Here is a 27,621-nt window from a genome sequence, read left to right on the forward strand (position 1 = left end):
AACAATATGACTTCATTTCCCGTCAAGTTATTAACAACCGCGCCGTTGTTTTGGCGTATTATTTAAAAAGGGAGTGTTTGTCATTATATGACGTTTTAACGCATTCGGTTATGATTGGCACAGAAGCTCAAATGATAAGCATTTGAACTTGCGTTTAAAAAGTGTTGGTTGAATATAATACACATATCGTAGGTCTTCAACACAATCAGCTAAGAAATAATTCAGGGAGACATACACATATATGTCAAGGAGACATGTATGCTTGCCGTATTAAAAGTGTTGGTGCTTAGTAACGAAAAACGAGAGAGACCACAGAGACACCAATACTATTCAACTTAATCGTGTCCGTGCTCCGCTCCAGCCATATGTTACGCCGATGTTGCAGATGAGATTGAGCTGATAGTACTTGGACGCCATCTTTTTACACTTCTCTTCTCTGGACTTGACCCCTGTATTCCATGAAGGTAAAGTGCCTCGAGTAGTCATAGGATGCCCTCTACTGGACTCGACGGTACTGTCAACTGCCACTAATTACGTGTTGTCGCCGTACTCATCCGTGAGTATTATGTAGTCAAGTAATATTTTATCATACCATAGCATAACACGAGAAAGATTACCCTTTAATTTGCAGCGCTAATGCTGAAAATTATAAATGATTTGTCACTGATGCTGGCTTAGTTCAGTGTAGATATTTGACTACATCCAGAACCTCGTCCAAGAAGAACAACACTAAATAAAATAATGAAATATATAAACATAATCATAGAAATACCTAAATTAATACAAAAGACAGGACTGCTGCTATGGGGTGGGGATGGGAGGAGAACTAAGATGACATGGTGGGTTTTCAGTTTGTGTTGGAAGATGCAATTATTCTGCTGTCCTCACCACTTTGGGAGGTTTGTTCCACTGCTACTGGTCCAGTACAAACAGATATTGTGACTGTGAGAAGCAACCTTCGGGGAGGGGAGAGCTTATCACTTTAAGGTTAAGAAACAGAGATCTGGCCAGGGTGCAGGATTTGAAGATTAATCAGAGGTATAGTGGGACTGTTTAAATCACTGCCCTGTAGGCTAGTTTTTTTTTGTTTTCTTTCTATTCAGACCTGCAATTTTGCAATCATATAAATATTTCGAGATCCAGTGGGGCAGATACATGTTACATAACATTACATTGCCATCACTGATGGGGAAAGATAAAAGAGTTAGTGATTGACAGCTACTGCATCAACAAACAAACACACAGAGAAGGTTACAACAAAGCAAAATATCCAGCCAGCCAAATTATATATTGAGCGCAGAAAATAATTTTTGGTCCTGAAGTTAGTTTAAAAAAATGCCGTCGGTCCTTGCTAGATATGAAATGATAAATGATTAATGATAAATAGGCGTGCTGCTGTTTATCCAGAGGCATGTTAGATTGTGTTTCGTGATAGTGCAAAGGCTGACAAATAGAGAGGGAGAGTACGTACATTACACCTACAGAATGTAGAATATTCTTGGACTATTTATGGCGTTCATGCAATCTTTGCTGAGACTAATCCATGTTATGAAATTCATAAGCATGTTCTCACTGTAATGTTTGCGCCATCTACTGCCAATATTAAATATCACACTGTAAAATGGCTGAAATTTGAAGCAGTTGGGCCAGTCGCTTGTGCTAATAGTAATATAGTGCTTATAATGATTTATTTACCTAAAAGCTAAATTTACCCTGGAAATTTTAAACATCATTTATTGTACACTTTATAGTGATGAAACGTGCTATATTTGCCCGTGGAGATATTTCCAAGGAGCAAAACGAAGCTCAACTTGCTGGGAGATCATCGCGATAAATTTCAGCCTGCTCAGAGGCTATAGCGTACGGGCATTGCGCACTACGAAGACGTGGATGTGGAGGGGCCTTCATGGACAAAGGTGTGCAACTAACGTTAGCCAGCTAGCTATTCATTACACCGGTCTATGTCACGGTAGACATGGTTCATCATTTCAAAACAAAATACATTCAGTGAACTTCGGGAAATGTTAAAAGAGGTTTAATGCATAAAGCTGTCTTTTCTATTTGCTACACGGAACATAGCTAACTAAGTGCTAAACTATAATGTTATAGGTCTTAACATTAGCTTGTCAATTAGCAAATTCTGAATATGTGGTTAACTTCTGTTAGGCATCTAACATTAATATAGCTAATGTCAACCATTTCTTGTTTGTTAAGTGATTGGTTTGCGGATGATCAAGTGATGGAGCTGGCTAGCTGATGTTAGCCCAAAGGTGCTTTACATCACGGGCTGACAGTTATGCACAAGGAATGAATGAATGAAAGATTGCCCCTTTATAATATTTCACATTTTTTATTTGTTTATATTGCATTCCGATAGTTGTCTCCATGAAATTAACAACACGGTGTCAAAGAAATATAACGATTGTTTTATTTGCCTCACAGCAAAAATCATGGCGGAGGACCCTCAGAGGAACTTTCGCTCAGCCTATTACGAGAAAGTAGGGTTTCGCGGAGTTGAGGAGAAGAAATCTCTGGAAATTCTTCTAAAAGACAACCCTCTAGGTACGTTATGGTATGTGTTGTGAACTTGGGACTGCCTGTAACCCATTAACACTGGTTTATGAAATGTAAAAAAAGTTAATGCGCAATATGCATTTATTGTGCGTTTCATTTTTGCCCAGATGTTGAAAAGCTCTGCACGTTCAGCCAGCGATTCCCTCTCCCGTCAATGTACCGCGTTCATGTTTGGAAGGTGCTCCTCGGTAAGTATAGCCTACCATAACCAGGTGGGGCAGTATGCAGCTTAGATAAGGTATACATGACTGGGAGCCAGAAGGTTGGTGGTTGGTGGTTCAAGCCCTGTAATTCGTGGAAGCTGACAGTCTTCAGTGGTAACTCCGTCCGTTCTTTAACTGCATGAATGGTTATGAGGATGTCATGGGTTCTGTGGAGGTGTGATGCTCCACTGGAAGATTTAAAGGTCAGTTTCGTAGCCCACTCGACCGAGAGGGCTATGAGTGCCTTGACTTCAGCTTCTTGCTCCAGTTGCACACATGATTGTTTTTGTTCCATTTATGGTGTAAGAGGCCCAAAGGTAGAAGGGGATTTTAAGGCTCGTAGGACAGCTGACTCGTAGGACCGTAGTCGACTATCTGCCTGGACCAGGGCTGGGTTCGATTACACTTTATCACATTCCCTTCCCTTGCAGTCTTCCCTCTTTTCTTGTTCCTTTCTTTTTCTTCTTTTTCCGTCAGTTGACTGTGGAATGTTCGTGAATAATTCATAACAACCATCCTAGTACTAATTTTAGTGATGCTAAATACACACGAGCCGGTCTTATAAAGCACTAATGAGAATCTCAAACCTCGCTCGAAACCCTTTCACAATTGGGAACTGAACCCCACTTGGCGTGGCCTCCGTATTTCATCCTGGCAGTTTGGGGATTCACCCAAGGGGAGCTAGGGGAAGGGAACGTCAGGGGGAAAGCGTACAGTTCGGAAAGGACCGCATCCCGAGCCTGTGTGCTGAAAACGAGGGCCGCGTTCCCCGAGCGGTCACGTGGCGGGGGGAACGGTAAACGCGGAGCGGTTTGGATTTAGGGGCCAGGGGCTGGAGGGGAATCTAACATAATTTCACGGTTGTCTGACTCCAGACTCTCTGGCTGCCGTCAGCAATAATTGGCTTTAATTATATCCCCGCTCTCTAATACGCTCTTGGTCTGAACTTCCCGCTTCTGGAAGCCGCGGTATTGCGGACTCTGGGAAATATACCGTCTCCGGTAATCCACTGGGCTCTAAGCTCTTTTGATCGGCCCTGGAGGATAGAGCGCATAAATATTTTTCAAAATCCATCTATGAATATAAATTAACAAAGTTGATTTTCGTAGGACTTCCTTGTCAGGGTTGTCTTGTGTTTTTTTTTTGTTTTTTTGGCCATTACAGATTACTGTCGTTAGATTTGATGTGTAAATTTATTTATTCATTTTGAAATGCCAGCATCTTGTTCGGGATGTCTCTCAACTTGATGAAATGTTAAGAGCAGCCACAGCTTATGCTAGCCTGGTTCTTTCTATAGCTGTACTTCTATGTTATATTGGCATACGTAATTATAAAGCTCCACTTATTCCACTGGACTGGCTCCTTGGCTACATCTCCATTCATGGAAGATCTGTTGAGTGCAGCAGGGCGAATGCTCTTGTTAGGGGTGACTATAGGTCATATTTCTATAGTCTCATCATGATTGAGGCTGTAGTCTTATAGAGTAGTCAGTACAAGTGCCGTCGTTTTATTGTTTCCAGCGCGGAAAGGAAGTGGGCTTACAGTACATCAGCGGTCGTTGCAGACACCAAACCATAACCACAGAGGAGGGACATTTGTTTGACGGCCTACTTCATTTATCTCATCTACGCACTGTACATAGACGATAATCTGAGAACTTGTTATTTCACACGGTTTTCTTAACTGCTGAGTTCTGACGAAACCAGTGTGGAAAAACACAGATTCAGCCATCTGCCGCCATGGAAACGGAGTGCTGGTGCTCTGGGGAGCTGATGTCATGCGCGGGCGGCGGTATTGATGCCCCCTCCCCCTCCCTCCCCCTCGCGTTCAGGCATCCTGCCCCCCCACAGCGAGTCCCAGGCCCTGGTGGCAGGGTACCGGCGTGAGCAGTACACGGACGTGCTGCAGGCCCTGCAGGTGATGCGCTTCCTGCACGCGGCCACGCCCCAGGTGGAGGTGTACCTGCGCATGTTCCAGCTGGAGGGCCAGGAGCTGCCCCGCCTCTCCGAGCTCACGCCACCGGTGAGGACACACACACACACACATACGTCTATACTGTACACACACACACACACACACACACACACACGTCTGTACTGTACACACTCACACACACACACACACACTCACACACACACATACGTCTATACTGTACACACACACACACACACACACACGTCTGTACTGTACACACACACACACACATACACACACACACACACACGTCTATACTGTACACACACACACACACACACACACACATACACACACTCACACACACACGCGTTTATACTGTACACACACACACACACACGTCTATACTGTACACACACACACACACACGCGTCTGTACTGTACATACACACACACACACACACACACATACGTCTATACTGTACACACACACACACTCACACGCACACACACACACGTCTATACTGTACACACACACACACACACGCGTCTATACTGTACACACATACAGACACACGCACACAGACACGCACACGTCTATACTGTACACACACACACACACACACACACACATGCGTCTATACTGTACACACACACACACACACACAAATACACACACACTCTCACACGCACACGCGTCTGTACTGTACACACACACACACATACACGCACACACGTCTATACTGTACACACACACAGACACACGCACACAGACACGCACACGTCTATACTGTACACACACACACACACATGCGTCTATACTGTACACACACACACACACACACACACACACACACACACACGCACAAATACACATGATGTGAACATTAACTGAAGCTCCTGACCCATATCTGCATGATTTAATGCATTGCACTGCTGCCACCGAATTGACTGATTAGATAACTGCATGAATAAGTAGGTGTACAGGTGCTCCTATTAAAGTGCCCAGTGAGTGTATATGCACGCATTACAAATGTATGCACGCATACATGCAAACGGTACATGTACATGCACGTACTAATGAATACACACACAGACAAATATATGTACACGCATGCATGCAAGTACACAAACATTCAAGTATGCAAGATCTTCATGTATTCAAACACACACACATGCATACAAAGACACATATAAGTGTACATGCATGCATACATACATACATGCATATAAACACATACAGTACATACAAACAAAAACAGCCTTGCTCACAACGACTAGTCTCCCTACAGCTCCCAGCACCCGAGAATAAAAAATCTCACATTTCACATGTCCTTAGTGCCTTAGTAGCAGCCGAGAGGCGACAGCTCTGTTTGGATCAGCTGACCACGGAGAGCCAGAGAGCACTCACCTCTCCAGCCCTGCAGCTCGGTATCTCTGCTCTAATTAGTCACATTTTTACACTGATGCTGTATGTACACGCAGTTCAGTGCTCTGGCCTGTATGCATTTTTAATGGCTTGTGTTTGAGCGGGGGTGGCTCTCTCCAGCCCTGTGTGAGCTCCAGTGTGTTTGCCCTGCGTGAGCGCCAGTGTGTTTGCCCTGCGTGAGCTCCAGTGTGTTTGCCTTGTGTGAGCTCCAGTGTGTTTGCCTTGCGTGAGCTCCAGTCTGTTTGCCTTGCGTGAGCTCCAGTGTGTTTGCCCTGCGTGAGCTCCAGTGTGTTTTCCCTGCGTGAGCTCCAGTGTGTTTGCCTTGCGTGAGCTCCAGTCTGTTTGCCTTGCGTGAGTGCCAGTGTGTTTGCCTTGCGTGAGCTCCAGTGTGTTTGCCTTGCGTGAGCTCCAGTGTGTTTGCTTGCGTGAGCTCCAGTGTGTTTGCCCTGCGTGAGCGCCAGTGTGTTTGCCTTGCGTGAGCTCCAGTGTGTTTGCCCTGCGTGAGCTCCAGTGTGTTTGCCCTGCGTGAGCTCCAGTGTGTTTGCCCTGCGTGAGCTCCAGTGTGTTTGCCCTGCGTGAGCTCCAGTGTGTTTGCCTTGCGTGAGCTCCAGTGTGTTTGCTTGCGTGAGCTCCAGTGTGTTTGCCCTGCGTGAGCTCCAGTGTGTTTGCCTTGCGTGAGCTCCAGTGTGTTTGCCCTGCGTGAGCTCCAGTGTGTTTGCCCTGCGTGAGCTCCAGTGTGTTTGCCCTGCGTGAGCTCCAGTGTGTTTGCCCTGTGTGAGCTCCAGTGTGTTTGCCCTGCGTGAGCTCCAGTGTGTTTGCCCTGCGTGAGCTCCAGTGTGTTTGCCTTGCGTGAGCTCCAGTGTGTTTGCCCTGCGTGAGCTCCAGTGTGTTTGCCTTGCGTGAGCTCCAGTGTGTTTGCCTTGCGTGAGCTCCAGTGTGTTTGCCCTGCGTGAGCTCCAGTGTGTTTGCCTTGCGTGAGCTCCAGTGTGTTTGCTTGCGTGAGCTCCAGTGTGTTTGCTTGCGTGAGCTCCAGTGTGTTTGCCCTGCGTGAGCTCCAGTGTGTTTGCCCTGCGTGAGCTCCAGTGTGTTTGCCCTGCGTGAGCGCCAGTGTGTTTGCCCTGCGTGAGCGCCAGTGTGTTTGCCCTGCGTGAGCTCCAGTGTGTTTGCCCTGCGTGAGCTCCAGTGTGTTTGCCCTGCGTGAGCTCCAGTGTGTTTGCCCTGCGTGAGCGCCAGTGTGTTTGCCCTGTGTGAGCTCCAGTGTGTTTGCCCTGTGTGAGCTCCAGTGTGTTTGCCCTGCGTGAGCTCCAGTGTGTTTGCCTTGCGTGAGCTCCAGTGTGTTTGCCTTGCGTGAGCTCCAGTGTGTTTGCCCTGCGTGAGCTCCAGTGTGTTTGCCCTGCGTGAGCTCCAGTGTGTTTGCCCTGCGTGAGCGCCAGTGTGTTTGCCCTGCGTGAGCTCCAGTGTGTTTTCCCTGCGTGAGCGCCAGTGTGTTTGCCCTGTGTGAGCTCCAGTGTGTTTGCCCTGTGTGAGCTCCAGTGTGTTTACCCTGTGTGAGCGCCAGTGTGTTTGCCTTGCGTGAGCTCCAGTGTGTTTGCCTTGCGTGAGCTCCAGTGTGTTTGCCCTGCGTGAGCTCCAGTGTGTTTGCCTTGCGTGAGCTCCAGTGTGTTTGCCCTGCGTGAGCTCCAGTGTGTTTGCAGGAAGAAGAGGATGAGGATTTCCTGGCCATAGCCAAAGCCATGGAGGAGATAGTGGAGGACCCTGTGGACTGCTATTGGCTGATAAAGTGCTTTGTCAACCAGTTCAACAACAAGTTTGGAGACTCAATACCACACCTGGTAAGTTTCAGAGGTGGAAAATTAGTAGAATCCTGTAGGCAAGTTTCAGCTCAGGCTAGAAGGCTGACAGACCATCACTGAACCGTAACTGCATTTATTTTATGGTTTGGAGCAGGGCTGCCCAACCCTGTTCCTGGAGATCTACCATTCTGTAGGTTCTCCAACCCTAACACAGCACACCTCTACGCACAGGGCTAGAGATCTCATCGTGCTGCTGATTAGCAGAATCAAATTAGGGTTGAAATTAAAACCCATAGGATGACAGATCTCCAGGAGGAGGGTTGGGTAGGTTAGGGGAGAGGAGTACACACACAGCTTGTCTGTGTCCCTGGAGTTCAGAGCAGGAACCAGCAGCTTCCTGATCAGACCAGGGAGATCTTGCAGAAAGCCACAGTTGCCATGGTGCTTTAGAGGGTAAACAAGTTGCATAAGCAGCCCAACAGCTCAAGCCCAGGGCTCGCGTTTCTCAACCCGAGAGTCTGCTGTCATGTCCCCTTTTGTCTTCCATTGTAAGCAGTTTTCAGTTTTTGTGGTTTAAACTCAAGCCAGTCAATTTCAACCCGTTTTATTGCACAGCACGGTGTCTCTGTGGGGGGGGGGATGGAGTGTTTATGAAGCCAAAATGGAGGACAGTGACACACAGAAAGAGGTTTTCAAATCTGCACGAACTGAAACACAAATGCCATCTGTTAATAGTTATATGGCTTCTCTGTCAGATTGGTCTCAATGCGTCACTGCATTGCAAGCTGAGCAGCTATAGCTGCTGATTACCCCACTGTCTCTGTCTGTCTGTCTGTCTCTGTGTGTGTCCGTCTGTCTCTGTGTGTGTGTGTGACCGTGTGTTTGACCATGTTGTTGAACGTGACCCTGTGTTTGACCCTGTTGTTGAACATGACCGTGTGTTTGACCATGTTGTTGAACGTGACCGTGTGTTTGACCCTGTTGTTGAACGTGACTGTGTGTTTGACCCAGTTGTTGAACGTGACTGTGTGTTTGACCCTGTTGTTGAACGTGACCCTGTTTTTGACCATGTTGTTGAACGTGACCATGTGTTTGGCCCTGTTGTTGAACGTGACCGTGTGTTTGGCCCTGTTGTTGAACGTGACCGTGTGTTTGGCCCTGTTGTTGAACGTGACCCTGTGTTTGTCTGTGTTCCTGACGCCCAGCCCAAGAGTCTGGAGCACTACCTGAGCCAGGAGGACGGCCGGCTGCTGGCGCACCTGAAGGCCTGCGGCGCCCTGCGGAGGCTCCCGCACAGCCTGTGGTTCCGCCGCTGCTTCGCCGGCTGCTTCCCCGAGTCCAGCCTGCAGAGGTGAGGGCATTCTGGGATATGCGAGACCCCCGGGTGCATCCGGTGGGAATCCCACCATGTCCTACCCTACACGTGGGCTTTGAGCGATGATTTAACCTGAAAGGGAAATTGAGTTGAGCGTGCCTTCCATTGGAGGAGTGCGAATCTGTACTGCGGGTGATTATTAGCCAGTTTTACAAACCTATCTGCCTTAAGGGGATGAATACGCTTGTATATAAATGAGTGGTGTGGATTCAGTACCGAACCGTAGGTCTCAGAGCTCTGGGACCGTGCCTTAATAAAGAGGAGACACACAGCAGCCCAGCGCTGCTTTTTAAAATGGCAAAAACGAATAACCCCATCAGCGAATGAGACGACTGATGGATCTTCAAAGGCACAGCAAGTTTCATAGTTTTATAGGACACGGAGCCCCATCTGCTGCTAAAGACAGGCACCCCCGCAGGCTATCAACAGCGCATTAGCCGCGTTCGCGTGAAATTTATCAAGAGGATTATATTAATCCTAAACATACACACTTGCCTTTTTATCTGAACGACGGCTTCTCTCATTTAACACCATGAAAGTACATCAGAATGATCCAGAATATTCCCCCTGAAAAGCTGAAACACGTGGCAAAAATAATTAGCCAAATCACCGCGCTTTGTAACAGAAAAACAAAAGTAACAGGTGGAGAAACAGTTGTCACGTTGGAGCTATTTGACGCTTCGATTGTAGTCTCAAACAGAACCAGCATTTTCCATCTGGTGTTCACTTTTCACAGGGCACAGCTTTTTAGCTTTTCTGACACAAATTGTGGGAGAAATGGCAAATTGAGCATTACTAGATTACAACTGGGCATTTAGCAGGCATTCTTATAGAAGTGCACACATCTAGGTTTAGGCAGTGAGCAGGATTGCTGGCTGTCAGCTGACTGTAGTGGTTTATTAGTAAGCGCATAACCCTGCACTGAAAGCACTGTGTTGGCCGTTGGCTCTCTTGCTTATCTTGCTGTTCCCCAGCTTAGCCTTCATAGCAGCGTGAGTCAGTGCTGTTACAGACACGTTAATGTTTTCCTTATTCTCAAAAGCAATTGCCATTTAATGTTGCCGGCTGCAGGAGTGCCATAAATAATATATTGTCTTATTCGTTTGGCAGGAGTCATTTGGCTGGGAAACTTAGGCAGCACAGTATCCAGCGATTTCACAGGATATTTACCAATACCAGTACTGTTTAAGGACGGATAGTGGTGATTGTGACTGTGGCCCACCTGATTAGCAAACCTGTCACTTATTGTGTGTTACCCATTGCTTAACCATGCTAATTAGTTTGTTAGCCATTGCTAACCGTGCTAATTCATTTGTTAGCCATTGGTAGTCATGCTAATTAATTTGCTGGCCATTGCTAATGCTAACCATGCTAATTAGTTAATTTGCTGATTTGTTTGCCACCGCGAAACCGTGGTAACGCGTCCTCTCACACCTGCGCACAGGGTTTGGGACAAGGTGATCAGCGGCTCCTGTAAGATCCTGGTGTTTGTCGCCGTGGAGGTCCTGCTGAGCTATAAGATCATGCTGATGGCCATGAACAAGCCGGAGGCCATCGTCCAGTTCCTGAGCAGTGTGAGTCCGAGAGCCGTCAGGAACGCCACACAGCTCTAGTCCCTCCTCCTCATTCAGAATGAGTCATGTTCACCCATCACGCTCATTACCACTGACTCCTCTGTCGGGTTAAGAGCAGCTGGCTTAATGCTGACTTTAAGTGACCTTTACCGACAAAGAAAAAAAAACGCGAGTTACTGACGTGTGGAAAGTTTATTTTCCGTGTGGCCCCGGGGGCCCCCGGGCGGGGTGACTGTTTTAGTCCCCTCTGCAGTCTTAATTTGAAGTCGTGACGCCACCGTGGTGAGTCAAGAGGGAAGGAGAAACGGGAAGGAAGCAGAGCGAAGAAAGGAGAAGTGGGGTGTGCGGAGGGCCAGTGACGACTGCGCGGCGTTTCGGAGAGAGGCGGTGGAAGTGAGCGCCGGTGGCCTCCGAACAGCCGCTAGTTTCCCTGCGTTCTGGTTCTCCTGTGAACTTGTGAGGGCGGCCTGTAGTGTAGTGGTTCGGGTAAATGACTGGGACACGCAAGGTCGGTGGTTCTAATCCCCGGTGTAGCACACAATAAGATCTGCACAGCCGTTGTGGGCCCTTGAGCAAGGCCCTTATCCCTGCATTGCTCCAGGGGAGGATTGTCTCCTGCTTAGTCTAATCAACTGTACCTCGCTCTGGATAAGAGCGTCTGCCAAATGCCAATAATGTAATGTAATGTAATGTAACTTCTGGCTGGCCTTAACTCTTATCTTATAATTATGTCCTTAATGTCGATGAGTGTATGAATGAGTAGAGTGCAGTCGCTGCCGCTCCATCAGTCTTTGATTCAGCTTGTTCGTGTGCTCAAACAGGCCCCGGGGTCCTTTAACGGACGTCTGGTCCCAGGAGAGGGGAGGAAGAGAGGGGGATTATGGGTAGAAAAACTTCCCAGGCACAGCTAACTGCGCTGGGTCCACTTGGTGCGTGGTCCATAGTTCTGTGGTAAGGGGTCATGACCTCTAGTAGATTGTACGGTATACTGATCTATTCTGTAGGGCACCGTGTGGGCATTTATTCCCGGAGGTATTTTGTAAGTTATTGCTCTGTCCGACTAATTCCCCGTCCGCTGTTACGACAGTGTGGATCTCAGGGGTGTGGTCAGGGGGTTGTTCAGGCCACAGAGACGTTCATTAACCTCACAGGAAGGACAGTGTGAGCGCTGCAACATCGCCGTGGAAGGAGGGAAGGAGGGTTTGGCAAGCGAATAACCGCATAAATAGAATCAATAGGCCTCGGTAAGCATTTTCAGCAGCCTTGAGCTGAAGCCGATTTTATCCGTACATTCATTAGTCTCGTTCCCTGAAGGGCGTTTGGGTGCTGTAACAGACGGTGCGGTTTGGGTTTGAAGTGCTGCGTTTCCTCAGGCAGAGAAGACGTATTGCAGCTGTGGTACTTTGTCTCCTCGTAATGTTCTGTTTAATCGAACAGAGTTTGACGGTGCCATTTGATGCGGCGTACTGTACAACAGCTGCCGTAAGCGTAGAGAAGCCGACAGCTAGCTTGTACGAAGTTGAAATTGTATTTACAAAAACTTTTCCAAAGTCTAGGCGCATGCCCCATAAGCAATGAAATGTCTCACAAGCAGGGGACAGGTGTGCATTCTCTTTGGTTTTGATTAGCAGTCTTCTAGTGGTTTCTCTCATTAGTCCTGGAGGGTCAGATCAGGCCAGGCCTTAAACGTACAGGATTTACGTCCCTCAGTCGGCATTGGCCGGAAAACATTCCCTGCGCCTCACATATCGACAGGGCCATTATAATCACGCGCTACAACAAGCGCGTGGGATTGACCTGCTGTTCGGTTGACCGATCGGTTCCCCCGTGTCTCTTTCAGATGCCGCAGGAGAACACGGACGCCATCGTGACCAAAGCCATCGACCTGTGGCACAAGTACTGCGGGACGCCGATGCACTCCGTGTAGCCATGGCGACCCCCTGTACCCAGCATGCACCGTGCCTCTGCCTGCGCCGTGCCTGACAGGGGCAGTGAAAATATCCCGGAGCACCGGTTTACACCTCCGACTCACGAGCTCTGGGCCAAACTGTTTGACGTGTGTGCAGAGCTGGCCGTCCTGCTGCTGCTGAGGTGGACGTGGTGTTACATACGTGTTTAATATGTGTACGTGATGTGTACAGATTATTATTTATTGTCTGAACTCTCACCTTCATCTATGGCGCCTGACACAGCTGCCCTCACATTGTGATATCATGCACCCTGGATGTTTGTTGCAGAGATTCAGGGTTAAGATCATTGTGACATCATACACCCTGGATGTTTGCTGCAGATATTCAGGGTTAGGAACCTCACCTCTGGACACCATGAGCAGCTGCTGGCCTACAAGCCCCCTGCTCCTCCAGTTACGTCACACCGCTGTGAAGTATCGGTAGCCAGGAGGCAATCTGTCAGTTACGCAACCCAGTGCAACTCTACGCCCTCCTCCGTGACGGGAGCAGCCGGGACTGCTGACCCCAGCCCGACCCCGCTGGGACAGACTGCCTCTCCGTCTGCGTCAGACACGGACTATCGCCTTTCCGCTCGAGCGCCCGTAACCGCGGCATCCCGCTACAGCCGCCCCGCGCCCCAGCTCGCGCCCCGAAGGCTGGAGGGGATTTAGAGAACGTCCGCAGTGAAGTGATCACTAATACAAATATTAAATATTCATGCCTGCTGATTGTATTGCTGTCCTCTTTTGTATTAGGAAATACATTTACAACGGTGCGTTTTGTGTGCTTTGCAATACATGAATACAATGAGTCACGAGTTTAAATACTGAAAAACATTTTAATAAGGTTTCTTTATATAAGAAACTGCATACATCATTAAAGACGAACAGGAATTTAAACAGTTACATGCAGTTTCGGCCTGTACAAAAAAAAGTAACATATTTAGAGACTCGAGTTAATTTGTGTTATTTACAGATCTCATATGCCAATAGATGATTAACCTTTCATTTTGTTTTCTTAAATTACAATACTGGAAGAGTACGGGGAGACGTTCACAACATTCACTCCTGTACAAAGACGAGCTGTACAAACAACGTTTCAGAGTAAGAACAAACGGACTGTGTGGATCGTAAGCAGAGATGCAAGGTTCGGGGTTCAGAAAGTAAAAGTCCTGCCATGTCTCTCTTCCACCCATAAACTCGGCCAGCTAATTTCACTAATTAGTTCTATCGCCTGGCTGAATAATTTGTGTCCTTGGAATTGTAAGGTTCCATCTGCATTCTGAGTGGTTCTGAGATAGTGAGCTTCAAAGATACCAAAGTGAATGGGCTCATATAACGCAGATACCTTTTAAATTTTGCTGCATTTGAAATACTATTGAACAGTATTTCTGTGTATTTCTGGCCTATTTAAAAAAAAACTCATTTTTGTCAGTTTGAACCTTTCTGAACGTGGATTTCTCACCTCTAATCGTAAGCAGTCAAAAACAGACGGACCGGTGAGTAAATCTCTCCTACTTGGTTTGGAAAATTCCAGAGTGTTTTGACTACGTTTCGCTCTGGCCCTGCCATGTGAGCCTTTTACACCCAATATTTTAGCGTGACGAACACGTGATGATAATATCGATGCGACTCATCATGACGAGAAAGTGAGAACTCTGTGGGTGTGTGGTCGTGTTATTCACATGATGCATGATAGAATAAAAACCAATTTTCAACGTGGCACGGCTTTTTAAGATACGGTATACAGACAAAAAAAATGTGCCGACGAGGAAATGACTACTGGCCAGCTCTAATGAAAATGTCAGCGTTTCATAGTGCACGTGACAGGCTTATTCAAAATAAACCAATGTTGAGTGATGTGAAATATACAGAGAAACATCGTAGAAAATATTGAAATATTCCACTGCAATGCAGGAACATTCTACTCGTGTGTCAGCACAACTTGGAAGTTCACTGAAGTTCGAAAGCATCATTTGTTTGAAAAAAGTACATTGACCAATATTGTTTTAACTGGCTCTCTGGTTAAGAAAAACTTTCCAGAGGTTTAAGCTATTCAAGAAAACTAAACTTCCTACAAAACGTTAATAGAGAAAGAGCAGCAACACTTTAGTATTACCGAGTGGGTTGGCTGTTTCCTTTTAAAGTTTAAAGTACAACATTCTAACAGAGTCTCTGAAACATTACGCTGCACATACAAGGAGAAAGCACGGTATGAAAATGTTCGGCGTTCGTTTGGCAATATTTAATTCCAGTAAATAACTGTTCTTTACACACAACATGGCAGTCTGATTCTTGCTCTACGGGGGGCATACAGGAACACATGGATCCTTACACTGTTACCAGGAAGAAAAAAAGAGAACCGGTTTGTCACGACTGGTACCCAAGTTACACCAAGAACAAATTCAAAAGGAAGAAGTTAAGAAGACCAAGCCAACAGGCTCGAAATATGTCACACAGTGAGACATTAACAGAAATCCTCTCTCACACACACACACCATTCAAGTATTCACTGAAGTTATATATATATACTTTTTGGTGTAAATTGGGACCATAGAAAGGGTGCCCCTTCATTTCTAAACAAAATAAAAGATTTAAGGCAGCCAGAGTTTTCCCTTTAGTTTGTACCATTAAATTTTGCTCACAACAGCAAAGCAATCTTACCACCACACAAAAAAAAACAAACATAAAAATTCTAGAAAATGATTGTGAATAAGAAAAAAAACTTGGCAAAATGGCATCATTTCTTTGTTGCCATTAAATAACAGTGAATTGACTCCATCAATGAAGAGGTAATAATCGCTTGGGTTATGATGCATACTACTAGAGAAGACCCAAGGTTGCTAAAAAAACTGATTCATTGTCCTGCACCTGCCCATACAAAAGTAAAAGAACATAAAGTACCGGGGGGAAATACAAATAAAAGGGGAAAAAATTATTGCTGAATTCACATTCGTTTATCCAATGAAATGACTTGGTGGTCCTTTATACTGATAGTCTCACTGAATGACACACCACCACCACCACCACAAAGAAAAGGCATTTGAAACGGAGCCACACAAAAGGGTAAACTTCTCCACAGGGTCTCTCTCGATGCCCAAGTGACAATTCCCATTACAGTTATTCCACATTTCATGCCGTACGATGCATCATATGTAATATGTTTGTGAAATAGTAAATTATCCAGACGGGTTTGTCCCCCATATCAAAGTCTATATTAGGTATTTTGTTTGCTGAAATTGAATTACCGACATGCCGTATCTTTAAAGAAGTGTAGAAATTAGGTTCGAGCATTAAAAATGTCTTTTTTCCACCTGGTAGATTTATCCAGACTTCCTACTTGCATTTATACATTATGTGACGAGCAAGTAAAATTGCATACCATATTGCACCTTCCTCACAATGCTGATCGTTCAACACACAAAGTCACTTAAATAGGGGAAAGCTGCATTCTGTGTTTCTCAGGTTCACTCTCCTCCAGCTGGAGATATCTGGTGCTGCAAGATTCCCAAACATTTCACCAAAAAAAAGAAAAAAAATAGAAAAAAGAAAAAGATCACAGATGATGTCCCACTTAAGGAACACACACACCACACACCACACACACACAAACACACACACACACACACACAAATAAATAAAATTAAATATGGTACACTTGATAGGTAACTTCCAGTTATTTACAGTGAAAAGTATATTGCTGATTGTGGATAGAGAGTGAAGAGAGATTTATAATGAAGGATGGATGGTGGAGCGCCCATCTTTTCATGCACACGCCCGCTGTGCTGATAGACGGAGCCTCCGGGGGAAAAAGAAAAAAAAAGAAAAACGGGTGTCGGAGAGCAAACGGAGGGATGGAAAAGAGGGGAGGTCCCTCGGTATTCTCCGTTCATCCCGTACGCGGTGGTACACACCACCTGTGCCGGCTCCTCTCACGACGAAAGCCCCAAATAAACCATATTTTTAAAAAATAAGAATACGTTCAAAAAGGATGTCTGTTAAAAAGTAGAAACACCTTGCCTAAAACTGTCAATAGATCATCACATAGCCATCAACATAAATATATATATATATATCGCCGTTTGGTGCCCTCCTTTTTCAAAGTCTTTTCACGGCACGGCGGTGCCCGAGCACAGCTGTAGTTGAACGAACGTCTTTGCACCTCAGTAGTACGCACACGCGCTTAAAAACATCGCAAACAGCCAATCTGCGTGCTCTCCGGATTCACAGTAAGCAGAATATAAACATCACCAGCACTGTTAGATAATCGCTAGTACAGAGAGTTCCTTAGGGGGCGCTGTTTCCCCAGCGGAGAGGAGATATTGCACTAGAGTCCCGAGCTGTTGGCCGTCGCCTGGCTGGGGGCGGGACGGCGTCCCGAAATTGTTCCAGCCGCCCCCCCCGCTGGCTCACCCTGCAGGGAGGGGTGGGGCCAGGAGTGGGGGAGGGGGAGGAGGAGGAGCGAGAGGAGGAAGATGACCTGCACCCTCTCGCTGTGGTGGTAAAGGGAGAATGTGCCATGGAGCTCCGTGCAGGGGGGGCGAGGGGCTGTCAGGGTGCAGTTCGTCAGCAGCCCCCCCCCTCCTCCAGTCCCGTCCCGACCCGTCCTCCTGGTGCTTGTGGATGAGGGCGTTTTGGGTGTAAATTCGATTCCTTATTGTTGCACTGATCCTCTCCATGGTGCTGGCTCTGTGCCGGGGTATACTCGGTTCAGAAGGCAATTCGAAATTAGAGCGGATTTATTGTAGACGTGGACACCTTTCACAGTTCAGCACTTAAGGTTGTGTCTGTAAGTGTGTGTGTGTGTGTGTGTGTGTGTGTGAGTGTCTGCAGGTGTATGTGTGTGTAAGCATGTCCGTGTGCGTGTGTGTTTTCGGGGGGAAGCCCATTACAGAGTCTTCTTAGAGCAGAGTTCTATGGTCTGTGAAACCTAAAAAGCAGAAAGAACAGAAAAATGGAACAGCGCTTTAAATAATGCTATTGTATAACAGACCAAAACACCTATTTCACAAGGTGCCTCTCTTCTATCTGTCTCTTGGAAACAGCTACTATGACTACTGCTACTGCTGCTACTACTATTTATGATGAAAATGAAAACCATTTCTGATCCTCTTCATGGCAGATTTACAGTTGATGTCTGTGTTGCAGGAAGTGCGGGGGCGTACCTGGTTAGATGGCGGCTGGATTCGTGCACCTCCATCTCGGTGCTCTTAAACTCGTTGAGCTCCTTGCGAATGGCGGCCTGTGTGAGAGACAAGGTGGCGGTGAGAAGACAACCTAGCACGTTAGCCTTACACACCCTGCACAGCAACCCCAGTACTGAGGTCCGCATTAACACAACATTAGCACGTTAGCCTTGCACTCCCTGTACAGTGCAGTACTGGGGGCCCCTAGTAACACCAGACATTACCACCTCTTAGCACGTTAGCCTTACACACCCTGTACAGCAACCCCAGTACTGAGGTCCGCATTAACACACATTTGGACGTTAGGTGATAATGACGTGAAAGCCCGGAAGGTTCCGCAAAGGTGCTGTCGTGGGAACGGACTAAGAGGGGCACGGTTTCCTGGAGAGCGTCGCTAAAGAGCTTTCTGGAAGCCGAACGGCGGGGGTGTGAACTTTACGGCTCGTGTATAATTCACCAGCGTCTCCGCGCTCAGACGCAATAGAGCCCAGCCGCTCCGGCTGGGTGTCAGGCCCCTGGGGGCCACGCTTTGATCACGCAGGCGGCCGGTCACGCGATAGGGCCGGGGGAGGATCGCCTTTCCGCCGACATTCTCAGATAGAGCACCCTGTGACCCCAGGTGCTGTCTGGGGTAGCGCGTGTAGAAAGGGTGCTGGACGTATACCTTCCCTCCGAAAGCGCGAAGGACCGGGGAGGGGGGAGGGACAGGGAGGATTCGGGGTGGGGGAAACTGGGCAGACGGTTGCCGAAGAGCCAGTGGGAGGGGGGGAAAAAAAAAGAAGAGAGAAAAACTTTTGCCACTTCTCTAATAATCCCTTTCTGCTGCAAGCGCAGAGATAAAGCAGCGCTTGTCCAAACCTGCTGGCACAGGGAGCAGCGTTTACGGCACTCAGACCCTGCCTGAGCTCCACAGACCCTGCCTAAGCTCCAAAACTGCGCGCGGGGGGAGGGAGGCTGTCCCGTAGGAACTGGCCTCACTTGGTGTTTTAGAAGCGGCGATAATGTTCTGCTGCAGGGGGAGAACAGCAGCTGTGCGAGTTCCTGCGAGCGCGCCAGCCGTCCGGCCCGTTTGTGCCGGGAGCTGATAAGCGGCCATTTTGACGCCTGCCAGCTGAACCCTGTCCGCCCTCTAATTGGCAGATCACAGATATCACCGTGGCGATGCCGGTAAAACGGGGGGCAGTGTGCCGGCGTGGACCGTTCGTCTGTCCCTGAGGGGCGAGAGTGTTGTGTTCTGTTCTCTGCCACAGACCGACCCCCCGATTGACAGAGGTTTCCCAAAACCTGAGGCACACCCCGTCCGGCAGCAGATGGAGAAACTGGAAACGGTCTGGGAGCTCAGCTTTTAAAATGCCTCCAAACTAGAATAGCTGGACACATTAAACTACATCCTTCCCTGACTTTGTTGAGGACAGTTCAGAAGACATTAATTGTGTTGGGCCTAAGAATTACCTATACTCTTCTCTTAGTGAGCTCATCTTGAACGCACACACTAAACCAAATTGACCCTCGTTGTCTACGAAGGTTTGACAAAGTTGTTAAGAAAGTGTTGGCTGGAGGAAAAACAGGAGCTGGAACGATCACAACTGTTCTTAAAATAGCCTTAAAATGACCAACAAACGGAGAAGTATGCTGAAAAAGCCGAAAACCATGCTCAGCCCGCCAACATGGCACCGCATCGATCCCCAAAACGACCTCGTGGAGCCCTCGGCCCTGCTCACCTTGTCCGCGGCCGTGAGGCGTGTCCAGGGCTTGTCCGCCCGGCGGTCGTAGTCCTGGGCGTCGGCCACCTCCACGTAGTCGCTGAAGCGGATGAGGATCTTGGCCTCTCTCAGCTCCTCTACGGTGGGCCTCTGGCTCAGCTGCAACAGCAGGGCGCTCGCGGTTACTTCCCGTCGACATGGTCACCGTTAGCATGCTAACACGAGGAGGCCGATAACGACCCCTCCTTTCAGTCTTAACAGCGGTCAGAACCGACCGGAAGAGTCCAGCAATGTTGCTACAAGGGGTTGGAGAGTCGGGCTATGTTGGCGACAAGGATTCGATCCGGTCATGTTGGCAGCCAGGATTCGAGAGTTGGGTCGCTTTGGCAAAAAGGATTTTAGCGTCCGGCCATGTTGGCAACAGGGATTCAAGAGTCGGGTAGTGTAGCCAACCAAGATTTGACCTTGCTTTCAGAAACGAATGCCAACCTGCTGACGTGAATGCTATCCCCCTGTCTGTCACACACCATTTCTAACTGCCGATATTAAAACCTAATTTATGTGCTGGCGTTTTCACGGTGCCCTTCAAACGGATCCCACTGCGAGACCGAACTTGGGCCCGTATCTGTCCGGCCAACACAACAGGCTCTGCCTCGTGTGCCAGCCAGACTGTCCCTCACAGGGGCTAAACTCTCACCGCTCACAGCACGGACGTGTCTGAACCCATCGTTTACCGCCAACTACGCCAACCGGCAAACACGCAAGAGTGAAGAATACGAAACAATCCCATCAGAACTGGGGGTGGAATCCACATTCATACAATTCTACCAATTCTACATTCTGCACCTACATCGGCACTCTTTTATAGATCAGGGAATCGATGATGCAGCACAATGACCAAAAACAATACCAATACCCGCTCTCACATCCCTTAAGGCAGGGGTCTCCAATCTTATCCTAAAAGGGCCGGCGTGGGTGCAGGTTTTTGTTTTAACCCAGCAGTAACACACCTGATTATACTAATGAACTAATCGTGGTCTTTAATCAAGACCTAGATGAGTAGAATCAGCTGTCTTAGTCCTGTGCTAAAACAACAACCTGCACACACACCGGCCCTTTCTGGATAAGATTGGAGACCCCTGCCTTAAGGGATTTTACTCACAGTCCAAATCACAATCTTTTAATGTGGAGGACCTAAATGGATGGCCCTGACACCCTTCATAATAACAGTCCAGCAGGTGGTGGCGAAGATCTGTGACCCTTGTCAGCCGTTCATAATAAGAGTCCTAGAGATTGCCTGGGCAGAGTCTCTGGGGGTGCACAACCTGGGGACCAGACGGCTGTGACATCCGCAATTCCGCTTTATGGATGGGCTCGTAAAAAAAAAGCACGTCAAATTTAGTTTACGCAAGCCGTGTTTCTGGAGAGATAAATCCGCCTGGCCGCCGTGTGTGTGCCTCTCCTGGGGCCTGAGAGGTGTGGGGGAGCCGTGTATCTGGATTACGATGGCAGCGCTCGTAAACCCGGAGAAAGCCAGAGGCCCCTCTGATGGCCACATTTTGGCGGGCGGACCCTCGGTTGTGTAACTGACGATGTCATAACGGCAATCTGCTGAGGGCCCGGGGCCTTACTGTCGAGAGGGCAAACGACTCGCGTTTCTATGGCAACAGCGTTAGCTCTCAGAGGCACACACGCACACACGCGCGCACACACGCGCGCACACACACACGCGCACACACACACGCGCACACACACACGCGCACACACACGCGCACACACACGCGCACACACACGCGCACACACACGCGCACACACACGCGCACACACACACACAGGCGCACACACAGGCACACAGGAACAGTCATGTGGCATGTACACAAGATACTGCATGTTCACACACACACACACACACACACACACACACACACACACATCAGTGTGGCCACAGGCAGCTGGCTAACTGCTCATTCTTGAGCTCTATGAAGCCAACACCGAAAACAACAAACGACTGCCCTTATCAAACCAGAGAGTCTCAACATTTAAATAAACCCATCTCTTTAGTGTTAATGGTTAAACCGCAATAGCTCAGGGTTCTTCGTGTCACCTCAATATGCATCCATTTCCCCTCAAGTGTCCCAAAGCGACATATCTCTGTTTACACTCAAGCATTAGCTACGCTGATTAGATCTCGCTGGTGCTCGTACGAATCATCTTCTGCTGCCATACGCACAGCACTGCGAGAGGTGGAATAACAAAAATAAAAAAATACGTCAGATGCAATCTATTGTGACACTGACATACCATCTTTGGCATCAAACACCACGTTACCGTTTGGGTAAACAAGGATAGAGAACCACATGAAAGATACTGTATCTCCGTGATTTCGCAATTACAGCAGTCGAGTGCATCATTTCCCGGGTGTGATTAGACGCAGGGTGCCTTCCGAAAAGCACTGCTCGCACGAAACTAAAATTCGATACGTCAGATATAATGAAACACACCACTGGCAATTCCATCGTTGGCATCAGACACCACGCTCGTGTTTAGTCGAGACGCAGGGAAAGATCCACAGTGACCCAAACCCACGCTGAACTCCTGCGAGTGCGTGTTTATCGTGCGTGTGTCTTTCACAGGTCTGCTGAAGGGGCGAAGATAACGGCACACCCAGGGGGAGGGGGCGATCAAACCCTCTCCGCCGTAATCCAGCTCAGAGCCGGAGGTGGAGCGGCAATAGAGCCGTCATCTGGATGTGCCCCGCGGCATTCTGGTCCGTTTGAGCGCGCTCCCCGTTCAGCAGGAGGAAAAAAAACCCCCCCCAAAAAAACCTTGTTCTGCTTCCAAACAAATTCTGCTTTATCACAGAATTTGAAAAGTGCTTGGATCGGGAGTGTTGCTGACATACATACACAACGTTGGATCTCGCATTTGTTTCCGTTATAGCGATAGTTCTTCTTTTCATGATCAATGTTTTATTTTGTGCTTTGTGATGGTGGCAGATCTCGAACGTTTCCCCTCATTTTTACTACACTATACAGATTCTACCAATCATTCACATAGGCAGGTGAATACTTACAGGAGCGAGTCAGATTAAGCACCCTGTTCAAGGGTTATAAAGCACTGCACTGCAATATCATTGCACTAATCCCCACTGCCCCAACAACACCAAATACATGAAACCCCCACTACACGCTCCGCTTAGCCAAAGAATCTCACACCATCAACTACATTAAACCCCACTGTCCCCACAAGATCAGCATCACCCCAGTGCCACAGTTTTGGGACAGAGTGATCCTCTTTGCTCACCTTTCGTGTCAGTCTCCTCTTAATCTCCCTCTTCTCCTCCTGTTCCTCCTGCTCGTTCCTTGCTGTGGAAGAGAGAGGGTAAGAGAGAGGCAAAGAGATTTACCCCTCCAGGGTCTCACACACACACACACACAGACACAGACACACACACACACACACACACACACACACACACACTTCTCTACTGTTCTACATTAGCGTCCTGCCCTCTGCATTGTGAGAACGTGTTCCTCACGACGTTAAAACGCTCGAAGGACCTTTTCATCAGTGCGGATACGGTGCACAGAGACACTCCACGTGTTCATTAACGGAGCAGCGGCTCATTACAAGTTACATTAAAAACAAGACAAACGTGCCATTAAGACCACTGCTGCTAAGCGGGATTATCTGCAGGTGGGCTCACAGCATCGCAAAGGAATATTCTGAAGAACGGCATCGATAGAACCGGTCCGAGTCGGAGCGGCAGAACCGATCCGAGAAGGCAGGGCGACAGACAGCGGCCGAGACGCTCTGGGCTCTGTGGCGTAGAGCGGTGCTACTTTACAGATCTTGGGTGAGTTTCAGTATTTTTGGGTGGTTTCTCTGGGGAGTTCCAATATGGGCGTAGTGTAGAGTAAAGCTTGTGTCGGTGACAGGACCTGTTACTAAACACGGGATCGGAGACTACCTCCGAGTCCATCTTCCGTCTTTCACTGACCGTGATGGAACGGGGGGAAGGAAAGTCACAATGGCACACAAAGAAATTCCCTGAACTTTTGTCACAAGTGAAATGTTCTCCTCCACAATGCGGGAGCTCTTCGGAATGACCCGGAATCTGGCCTAAAACACCTCTGGAAACACCGGTAGGCGGGGATTGCAGAAACCGAGAGAGTTTTAGGCCACGCGGGACTTCATGCTTACTGGAAAGCTAAAAATAAAGAGGCAGTGGCCAGACTGGAACCCAGACTCCAGATGACACAGCATACAGCAGCTCACTGCTGACCGGGCAGGTTTTTAAATACACACCGTTAAAAAATTCATAAGCCACAGTTTACAAGACAAACCTGCCCCCAAAACAACTGTAGAGGGTACATTTAATATGAAAATATCTGAGCACTGCATATATCATAAACACACACACACACACACACACAAAGCTGTACAGGACTTTTTCTACTCTGAACTAAGGAACTAGAATTTCACATTGACTGCAAATACACCTTTATGAAGAAGACATGGCTCAGGCGGTAAGAGCAGTCGTCTGGCAGTCGGAGGGTTGTCGGCCCCCGCCCGGGCTGTGTCGAAGTGTCCCTGAGCAAGACACCTAACCCCCAAATGCTCCTGACGAGCTGGTCGGCGCCTTGCATGGCAGCCAATCGCCATTGGTGTGTGAGTGTGTGTATGAATGGGTGAATGAGAGGCATCAATTGTACAGCGCTTTGGATAAAGGCGCTATATAAACCAAGCACATCTAATTTTAAGAAATGTGTAATTTATACACAATATATAAATCTTTTAGAATTTCTTTGAAATTCTTCCCTTGAGACTTCGACACAACTCATTCTAATTTTCTCGGACTATTTCCGGGAATCGCTTTTACGTTATCGCTGTCCAAAAACAGCCGCACACGGCTTCAGTGATACACAGAGTTCAGGCATCAGAGAATAGAAGCACCAGATGTCAGAATATAGAGAACATGCTCACTCCTAAAGTAGAGTCGGTATATGAGTCCTGCTCATTGCTGATGCATTAGAGATCACATGTAACAGCCGTGCTGTTCACTCCTAAAGCAGGACACTGCAAAAAAATGTCTGTCTTAATGAGCATTTTTAGTCTCGTAAAAAGACTTAAATTAAGATCTCAAGTAGAAAATATTAGCTTGTAGAAATAAGTAGAAATAAGCTTGTAGAAATAAGCTTGTAGAAATATTCACCTAAGTGAATAGGTGAATGAATAAGTGCTAAAGTAGGTGTTGAGATGGAGTTGAGATGGAGATGGTCTGGTTGTTGTGGTGGTGGACGGCGGTTAGCGGGATTGGCACTCACGTTTTAGGATGTTCCTCTGCTCCAGCTCCTCCGCCGTGGGCCTCTGACTCAACCTCCTGTGGAAGAAAAGCGCGAACAGACTCAGCCTGTGGACCATCTCTCTCTCTCCGTCCGTCTCTCCTTCTCTTCCTCTCTCCCTCTCGCTGTCTCTCCCTCTCTCCCTCTTTCCTTCTCACCCTCTGTCTCTCTCTGTCTCTCTCGGTCTCGGTCTCGGTCTCTCTCTCTCTCTATCCCGCTCTCCGTCCCTCCCTCTGTCTCTGAGAGCTCCCTGCAGCCAGGCCCTGGGTTGAGTGTCACTCCGCCCGCAGAGTGCGGGGCACCCGGCCCTGCTGCCGGGGGAAAGACCCGTGAGAGAGCTTTCCGAGCACGCGTCAGACCACCGCGTCATTTCCTTCCTCTGCACGCGCGTGCCCCGCAGAACACTCGAGACTGCGTGGGCGGAGCTGAGCAGGGCGGCGTCTGTGGGGCCCACCCTCCGCTGTACTATAAATATAGTATCATGAGATCAGTAAAGCGGAGAAAAGGGTTTCAATGAAAAAACAATGACGCATTTGACCCAGTTCGGGCTCCCAGCATGCAGTGCGGTTCTCACTCTGTAGTGACAAGAGGTGGGGGAGAGCTCAGGTATGACTGCTAAAGCCCCGCTCCCCTGCCCCCCAGCCAGCCCCAGTGAAGGACAACACCTCTGGGACAGTCCTGGGCAGCCCTGTGTGTGTATGAGGTGGCCCTTTGGTGTGTGTGTGTGTGTGTGTGTGTGTGCGTGTGCATGTGTGAGACTGACCCCAGATCTGCTCCTGTCCCTATTTCACAGAAACTGCTCAGAGCAGAGAACAGAACAGAGCTGTATTTTCATTTTTCCCCGCACTGACGCCCTCATGGTCTCAGTAATTTCCCCTGAAGGAGTCACGTACGTAACCCGGCACACCTGGAAATGAAACGCCAGTTTGAAAGAACCACTTCCGGCCCACTCTTAACCGTAATCAATACGTGGGATATCGCGAAGTGGAGAAGCGTTCCACAATATTGATAATAAAAGTGATCGACATGTTGTGCACCGTCCAGACACTGGAAGGTGATCTCGCCCGGTTGGAAGGTTATCACGTCCGGCCGTATTAGCACGCCGGTTTCTGAGCTCCTGTTTGGGGTTTCAGTCCAGACCGAGGCAGAGCCAGGCAGGCCTGTCAGACAGTTAATCAGCCTCCCGCTCCCGCTCCCTCTCCCTCTCCCTCTCCCTCTCCCTCTCTCTCCCTCTCCCTCTCCCTCTCTCTCTCCACGCACTGGCCCCGGCCAAGAAGCCAAGCCGATGTCAAAGTGAGGAGCAGCGTTTGAGCTGGACAGGCTGACGGATGGCTCGGTTCTGACCGCCCTGAGACAGGACACCATGTGCAGCGAGGCCAGACTCTCACACTCCCCACCTCAATCACCTTCACCTCCTCTATCACACACTCCCCACCTCAATCACCTTCACCTCCTCTATCACACACTCCCCACCTAAATCACCTTCACCTCCTCTATCACACACTCCCCACCTAAATCACCTTCACCTCCTCTATCACACACTCCCCACCTAAATCACCTTCACCTCCTCTATCACACACTCCCCACCTAAATCACCTTCACCTCCTCTATCACACACTCCCCACCAAATCACCTTCACCTCCTCACACACTCCCCACCTCAATCACCTTCACCTCCTCACACACTCCCCACCAAATCACCTTCACCTCCTCTCACATACTCCCCACCTAAATCACCTTCACCTCCTCACACACACTCCCTACCTAAATCACCTTCACCTCCTCTATCACACACTCCCCACCAAATCACCTTCACCTCCTCTATCACACACTCCCCACCTCAATCACCTTCACCTCCTCTATCACACACTCCCCACCAAATCACCTTCACCTCCTCTATCACACACTCCCCACCTCAATCACCTTCACCTCCTCTCACACACTCCCCACCTCAATCACCTTCACCTCCTCTATCACACACTCCCCACCTCAATCACCTTCACCTCCTCTATCACACACTCCCCACCTCAATCACCTTCACCTCCTCTCACACTCCCCACCTCAATCACCTTCACCTCCTCTATCACACACTCCCCACCAAATCACCTTCACCTCCTCACACACACCCCACCTCAATCACCTTCACCTCCTCACACACACTCCACCTCAATCACCTTCACTTCCTCACACACTCCCCACCTAAATCACCTTCACCTCCTCTCTCACTCCTGAGAGGGTCTTATTACAAGAGACTGTTTCTCAGAAGCATTACCACACTCAGATCGCTAGACTTGCTAATACAGCGCATGGCATCAATCTCGTGGGCAAGAAACATCAATACATTCCCCATAACGTGAAGCAGAATGCATTCATTTTCTGTATGGGAAAATGTCCATCACTTTGAAAGGCAGTAATATTTCTGGAAGGAGCGCGTTTTTAGGGTTTTTCATGGACGGTGTCAGTATGGGTTTCACTGCTTTAGACGGGTCTTATGCCACAGTTTGGCTAAAGGAGAGGTTCTGTACACACACTCGTGCACAGACATAAGGTGGCTATGACTCACCAGGTCTTACATGCA

The 27,621-nt window shown here is 48.4% G+C and overlaps 2 protein-coding genes across 6 annotated transcripts in view; one reads left to right on the forward strand and one right to left on the reverse strand.

Annotated features, from left to right (window-relative positions):
* Window positions 1–170: 170 nt before the first annotated feature.
* Window positions 171–13,537, forward strand: tbc1d7 (TBC1 domain family, member 7). 3 transcript variants are annotated; one of them, XM_061238616.1, is made up of 8 exons: window positions 171–464; window positions 2,443–2,562; window positions 2,682–2,762; window positions 4,609–4,799; window positions 7,815–7,952; window positions 9,119–9,264; window positions 10,733–10,862; window positions 12,703–13,537. In XM_061238616.1, exons 2-8 carry the CDS (start codon window positions 2,451–2,453, stop codon window positions 12,787–12,789), a joined length of 885 nt encoding a protein of 294 aa, XP_061094600.1. In that variant the 5' UTR covers window positions 171–464; window positions 2,443–2,450; the 3' UTR covers window positions 12,790–13,537. The 3 variants fall into 3 exon arrangements, with proteins under 3 accessions (XP_061094600.1, XP_061094601.1, XP_061094599.1); XM_061238617.1 differs by lacking the exon at window positions 171–464 and adding an exon at window positions 534–556; XM_061238615.1 differs by lacking the exon at window positions 171–464 and adding an exon at window positions 1,633–1,916.
* Window positions 13,538–15,040: 1,503 nt separating this feature from the next.
* phactr1 (phosphatase and actin regulator 1) overlaps window positions 15,041–27,621 on the reverse strand; it is a 99,153-nt gene continuing 86,572 nt past the window's right edge. For all 3 annotated transcript variants that reach the window (XM_061238621.1, XM_061238620.1, XM_061238619.1), the window contains exons 8-12: window positions 25,027–25,082; window positions 23,003–23,064; window positions 19,718–19,858; window positions 17,976–18,052; window positions 15,041–17,740 (exon numbers count right to left, since the gene is read on the reverse strand). In XM_061238621.1, the coding sequence (XP_061094605.1) occupies window positions 17,725–17,740; window positions 17,976–18,052; window positions 19,718–19,858; window positions 23,003–23,064; window positions 25,027–25,082 (352 nt within the window). In that variant the 3' untranslated portion in view covers window positions 15,041–17,724. The remainder of the gene's footprint in view (window positions 17,741–17,975; window positions 18,053–19,717; window positions 19,859–23,002; window positions 23,065–25,026; window positions 25,083–27,621) is intronic.

This window comes from Conger conger, chromosome 4, assembly GCF_963514075.1.
Source record: "Conger conger chromosome 4, fConCon1.1, whole genome shotgun sequence".
Classification (NCBI taxonomy): Eukaryota; Metazoa; Chordata; class Actinopteri; order Anguilliformes; family Congridae; genus Conger; species Conger conger.